Source organism: Myotis brandtii, unplaced genomic scaffold (genome assembly GCF_000412655.1).
Source record: "Myotis brandtii unplaced genomic scaffold, ASM41265v1 scaffold959, whole genome shotgun sequence".
Taxonomy (NCBI): Eukaryota; Metazoa; Chordata; class Mammalia; order Chiroptera; family Vespertilionidae; genus Myotis; species Myotis brandtii.
Window position 1 is genome coordinate 1,059,187 of NW_005371966.1, and position 5,293 is coordinate 1,064,479.

The window sequence follows — 5,293 nt, forward strand, 5'->3', positions numbered from 1 at the left end:
AAGACAGAGACCCACAGGGGGGAGGGGCTGTGTTGGACCCGCATAACAGGTCAGGCGCCAAGACCAGCACACAGGGAAAGGGCCTGAGGGCTCGAGGTTTCTGGCTCCACCAGGCCCCGGTGCCCAACTGCCCCTCCTCCCAGCCAGCGAGGGGACTTGACCGAGGCCCTGACTCCTGGCCCCTGGCCAGTGCCCTTGCCCTGAGCCTGCCCAGCTCAGCAGAGATTGCTGGGCTGTGGAGCACATGGCCCAGAATAGTGCTATGATGCCGACGGGTGACATTCTATCGCTGGGCCGCCACTGTGAGGAGTGCCTCCCATCCCCAAAAGGAGAAACCTGGGAACACCGGGTGTCCCGGTGCCAGGCCAGGTGGAAGGGCAGGTGGCGGTGTGTGGGAGGCGGGGTGCTGAGTCTCCGGGCTCCTCTCCTGGGCTGCCACTCCCAGTGGGCCCTGCCTGCTCTATTTTCATGAGTGGCCTGTGGCTGCCCGGGGAAGCCCCAGGGCTCCACCACTAGAGACAGAGCCCCCTCATGTAGCACGAAGACAGAGCAGCCAGGATCCAGCCCACTGCCACCTCAGCCCTCTGGGCATGCCGAGAGGGCATTGCTCTGGGGACTGTCCCCCCACCCGGGTCCAGTGGGCAGGATTTCCGGGCTGCGCTCTGGATCTTCTCTTGGGACTGGTGCCAGCACACTGCAGCCTGGGCGTGGCTCAGCTGGCATGCAGTGTGCCTTATGGGGTGGAGGTTGTGCTGGGAACCCGGGCCAGGCCAGCACAGGTGGGCACATGCAGCACACAGCGTGCCGCCCTGCCCCGGAGTGAGCCTCCTGGTGCTGACACAGGAACCCATCAAGAGGGACAATCAGGAACCAGGCCGGTGTGGCTCAGTAGTTGAGCGTCGACCTATGAAACAGGAGGTCACAGTTCGATTCCCGGTCGGGGCACATGTCTGGGTTGCCGGCTCGATCCCCAGTGTGGGGTGTGCAGGAGGCAGCCGATCAATGATTCTCTCCCATCATTGATGTTTCTATCTCTCTCTCCCTCTTCCTTCCTCTCTCTAAAATCAATAAAAATATATTTTTTTAAAAAAGAGGGGCAATCAGGGGGCCCCTAGGACTTACTGGCTTCCCTGGAAGGGGTCTAGCCTGGTGCCCTGCTGCCTGCACTCTGAAAGGGCACCAGGGTGGGTTGCTCCAGGAGCCCAGTCTAAGGACAGCTGGGGCAGCGGAAGTGCCTAGAAGGGAGGGGAAGGGGCCAGGCCGTGGCCTCCCACCTGGTCGCCAGGGCCTGTTGTACAGCCTCACACCTGGAGGTGCCCAGGATCTTCAGGGAAAGCAGCAAGACAAAGCCCCAGGCTTGGAGGGGGCACAGAGAGGCAGAGCCCGGCAGCTGGCCAGAGGCGGCCCCCAGTGCCACCCCGAGAACAATGACACACAGAGCCATATTGCACAGTGTTTCTTTAATTGAAAGACAGCATCCGACCTCAGAAGCAGCCCTTCCTCAAGCTGGGTGTGATTGCTCGAAACCCCACACCAAGGGCCGGGAGCGAGGTGGTGATGTGGGGTGGGGAGACCTAGCCATCATGGAGGACGGGGGACAATGAAAAGCGTGCTTGGGACTCCAGTGGGATGCTGGGCCCCTCCCGGGGGCCTGACTTCCAGGGTCTGGCTGAGCCCAGTGCTTCCCCCCGTGACTAGAGCATGGGCGGGTGCAGCACCTCCATCTGCCGCCTGCAGGCCCAGGCTTAGGGGAGAGACCTGGGCAGGGCAGACTGGTGTGTGGGGGGGTAGCTGCACCCCACCCACCGGCTTGCCTGGGTAGGGACTGGGCAGAGGCCTATTGTGACAGAGACCAGATCTAGCCCAAGGATGTAAGAGAGGAGAGGGAGAGAGAGAGAGAGAGAGAGAGAGAGAGAGAGAGAGGACTGGTCTAAGAGTCAGTAGAGCAAGGAGGCTCCGATGGATGGGCCATGAACTTGCATAAAGGTGGGAGCCCATTTGAGGCCAAGGATGGCAAACCAGGCCAATGAGGGCTGAAAGCTGCAAATTCATGTGAAGGAGGAATGTGCCCCAGGCAGGTGCGGTGGGCTCAGAGGGGTCTGCTCATCCCCTTCCGTCCCCCAGACCCAGGGACTGGTTTCCCTGGATTGGAGCTTCAGACAATTTGGTTTTAGGGTGAAATGGAAGAAAATTTGGTGGGAGCCCCTCTGAATGGCTATGATGGGGGGAGGGGCAGCTCTGAAGCCAAGGGGACATGTGATGGGGTCTGGGCCTTGTGCCCCGCCTGCATGCTTGGGAACCAGGGTGAAGGTGTCAGGGGGCAGCAAGTGGGGGGTTGGGGATCGGGGTGGGGCTGGATTGGGTGCAGCTGGGCACTGGCTTGGCTCCCTTGCTCTGCCTCCCCCTTCAGGACATTCGCTGTGCTCCCCAGAGACCCAGCCCAGGCCACCGCAAGGCTGCTGCTGCCTCTACTTCTTGTAGTTGCCAAACTGGATGGCCAGGCGGTCGGTGACGCAGCGGAAGGTGGCTGGCTGCACCTCCCAGTAGGGCACAGGGTTGTTGAAGAGGCTGATGCCGTTGTAGTAGGCTCGCTTGACCCCGAAACCCATGGGGCAGAAGTCGTTGACGCCCACCTTGGTGATGTTGTTGCTGTGCAGGTAGACCACCTGAGGCAGAGGGGCGTGGCCTAGGTTCAGCGCCAGTGGCCCCAGCACCCCAACCACCTTTCCCTAATCTGGCCTGGCGGCCACCTGGGCATCACATCATTGCATTGCATCCAGTGGGAGGAGCAAACCAAGGCTGGAGTATGGTGGTCAGACATGTGTGTGACCAGGGGCTGGGAGGGGTTCAGGTGGGTTCATGGTGGGTGGGAGGTGAGGGGCACATGGAGATGGGGGCAGGGGATGGGGGGGTGTCCATGCAAGAAAGATGGCACGTTGGGCTCCCAGAGGGTCCCTGGCCTTCCCTCTGGGTTCACTGAACTCCCTCCCGGCCTGCCCCTCTCAGCCTCTCATTCCAGGGACTCCGGGGCATGACAGGAGAAAGAACCTTCCGGGTAATTTCCTTTTCCTCCCGGTCCTCAGGGGCACTTGCCCTCTATCAGCCTCCCCCAACTCCCTGAAGCCCCTCCCTAGGGGAGGGCTGAGCATACAGGAGAGTGGGTGGTAAGACGTTCAATGACCAGGGGAGGCGCTCGTGTGCAACAAGCGCCCTCTAGAAGCGGAGAGGAACTGGCCACTAGAGGGCGCGCTTAGTCCAGCACTCCCTGCACAGCTGCTGCTGCAGCTGGGCTGCTGCGCGCACGCAGGGCTCTGGCTGGACAACCATGGGAATGGGGCTGAGGAAGAGACTGAGGGGCTAGAGCAGGACTGGGCAAGACCAAGCTCACCCGTGTGACCGGAAACCAAGCCAGGGAAGGGAACCCCAGGCAAGGCCCTGCACCACCACCCCATCAGCCCACTTCCTGCCCTGGGCTATCCCTGTTTTGGCACGTATTTGTTCATCCCCAGGCCCTTCCTGTTCCCCGACCTCCCAGGCCCTGCCGTCTTGGGAGACCTTCAGCTCCAGTATCTACCAGGCCACCTCCTGCTTATCTGTCACAACCTCTCTCCAGCCCATCCCACCCTCCTTGCTGCCCTGCCGTCCTCCCCCTCTTTCCCAGCATAGACTCGTGACTGCTCCTTTCCAGATGAGGAGGCAGAGGTGGAGGGAGAAGGAGTAAGTGGCCAGACCATGCAGCTGCCACTTGTACAGCAAGTCCCTGTTCCACTCTCTACTTGGGGCCTGAATCAGGAGGGGCAGGGGGGCCAAGGAACTGGCCTGGGGACATGGGCTGCTTCCCTCCCCCAGTCTTAGAGGACTAGGTACTGGGTTTCCCCCCCTCCCCCCAGCTCTTACCTGGAGTAGCTTGAGATCCGGAAGGCCAGCAGGCACCTTGGACAGCTTGTTATTGTCCAAGTGCAGCTCCCTCAGGGTGGGCAGAAAGCTCAGGCTTCCGTTCTCAATCATGCGGATCTGGTTGTGGCCCAGGCCCAGCCTGCAAACGGAAGGAGGAGATGTACTGAGAAGCCAGAGGAGAAGAGGGCTGAGGGGTGGGCCACCCGCCTGGGCCCCAGCCCACCTGTACAGCTTGGAGTAGCGGAGCAGATCCTCCAGCTCAATAGCCTGGATTTTGTTGTGGTCCAGGTGGAGTTCATTCAGGGTCTCGGGGAGGTCTGCCGGGACAATGAATGAGATGAATGCAGGAGGGTGTGGTTGCTGCTGTGTGTGTGTGAGGTGGGGGAGGCCCACTGAAGCCCTCCCTATAAGGAGACCAGGTGGGTCTAGAAGGCTCTAGATCCCCACCTCTGCCCAGCGTGGGAAGAAAGGGCTGTCTTCCTACCTTTGGGGATGCCGGTGAGCTTGGCCTCAGAGATGCGCAGGTAGTTGAGCTTCAGGCCATCGAAAGCTCCAGGTTCAAAGCCGCTGTTTTCCAGGGGGTTCCCGCCCATCTCTAAGAGAGAGGCCCCCTCAGCCCCGGAGCCAGAGCGGATGGAGCTCGAGCTGCCGCCCGTACACCCCGGGGCCTGCTGGCCTCCTGGCTTGGGGTTGGCCTGATGAACCCTGCCAATTGCCTGCTCCCCTATCTCCCCCTGAAAGCAGCCACTGATTTATGGGGCAAATTGCAAAGTCCTGGCTGTTCAAGATCACTAGCCCCCAAGGGCACTGGCCCTGCATCCGGCTCAGGAGGCAGGGGGAGCAGGAGAAAAGGGGGAGCTCATGGCAGGCTCCGGTTGGCTGTCTAGTGGCATTGGCCCTTTCCCTTCCCTCTCTCTACAGTCCCCTGTCCCCTGGTTTCTCTTCACCTTGCTTTGGCCGCTCTGGGGCATGTCCCTAGACAAGGCCCCAGAACATTCTGTGAGACCCATTCTGATTGGAAGAGGTCCCGGTCCCTGTCCCTGACCGTTCCTGACAGCCACCGGGACGGGGACTGTCCTGGGCCAGGGCCACACTCACCAATGCAGTTCATGTTGCGCAGCCCGCTGAACACGCCCTTGGGCACCTTGCGGATTCGGTTGTCATGGATGCGGAGCTCCACCAGGGAGCTGGGCAGGTTGGGAGGGATCTCCACCAGGTGGTTCTTGGAGATGTAGAGCTTCTGCAGCTTCCGCAGGGGACTGAAGGCCTTCTCGTGTATCTTAGAGATTTTGTTGTTCACCAGGACGAGAGCCTGAAGGTGCGGGGGTACGGGGGTGGGGGGGAGGGGGCATTGGAAGTGAGGGCCCAGCTCCCCGGCCCACCCAGCCCTCTTCTC

At 61.3% G+C, this 5,293-nt stretch overlaps 1 protein-coding gene across 3 annotated transcripts in view; it reads right to left on the reverse strand.

Annotated features, from left to right (window-relative positions):
- Nucleotides 1–1,441: 1,441 nt before the first annotated feature.
- The window catches only part of BGN (biglycan), a 16,230-nt gene continuing 12,378 nt past the window's right edge, over nt 1,442–5,293 (reverse strand). For all 3 annotated transcript variants that reach the window (XM_005886152.2, XM_005886153.2, XM_014533271.1), the window contains 5 exons: nt 4,996–5,209; nt 4,382–4,492; nt 4,121–4,214; nt 3,898–4,036; nt 1,442–2,666 (listed from right to left, as the gene is read on the reverse strand). In XM_005886152.2, the coding sequence (XP_005886214.1) occupies nt 2,469–2,666; nt 3,898–4,036; nt 4,121–4,214; nt 4,382–4,492; nt 4,996–5,209 (756 nt within the window). In that variant the 3' untranslated portion in view covers nt 1,442–2,468. The remainder of the gene's footprint in view (nt 2,667–3,897; nt 4,037–4,120; nt 4,215–4,381; nt 4,493–4,995; nt 5,210–5,293) is intronic.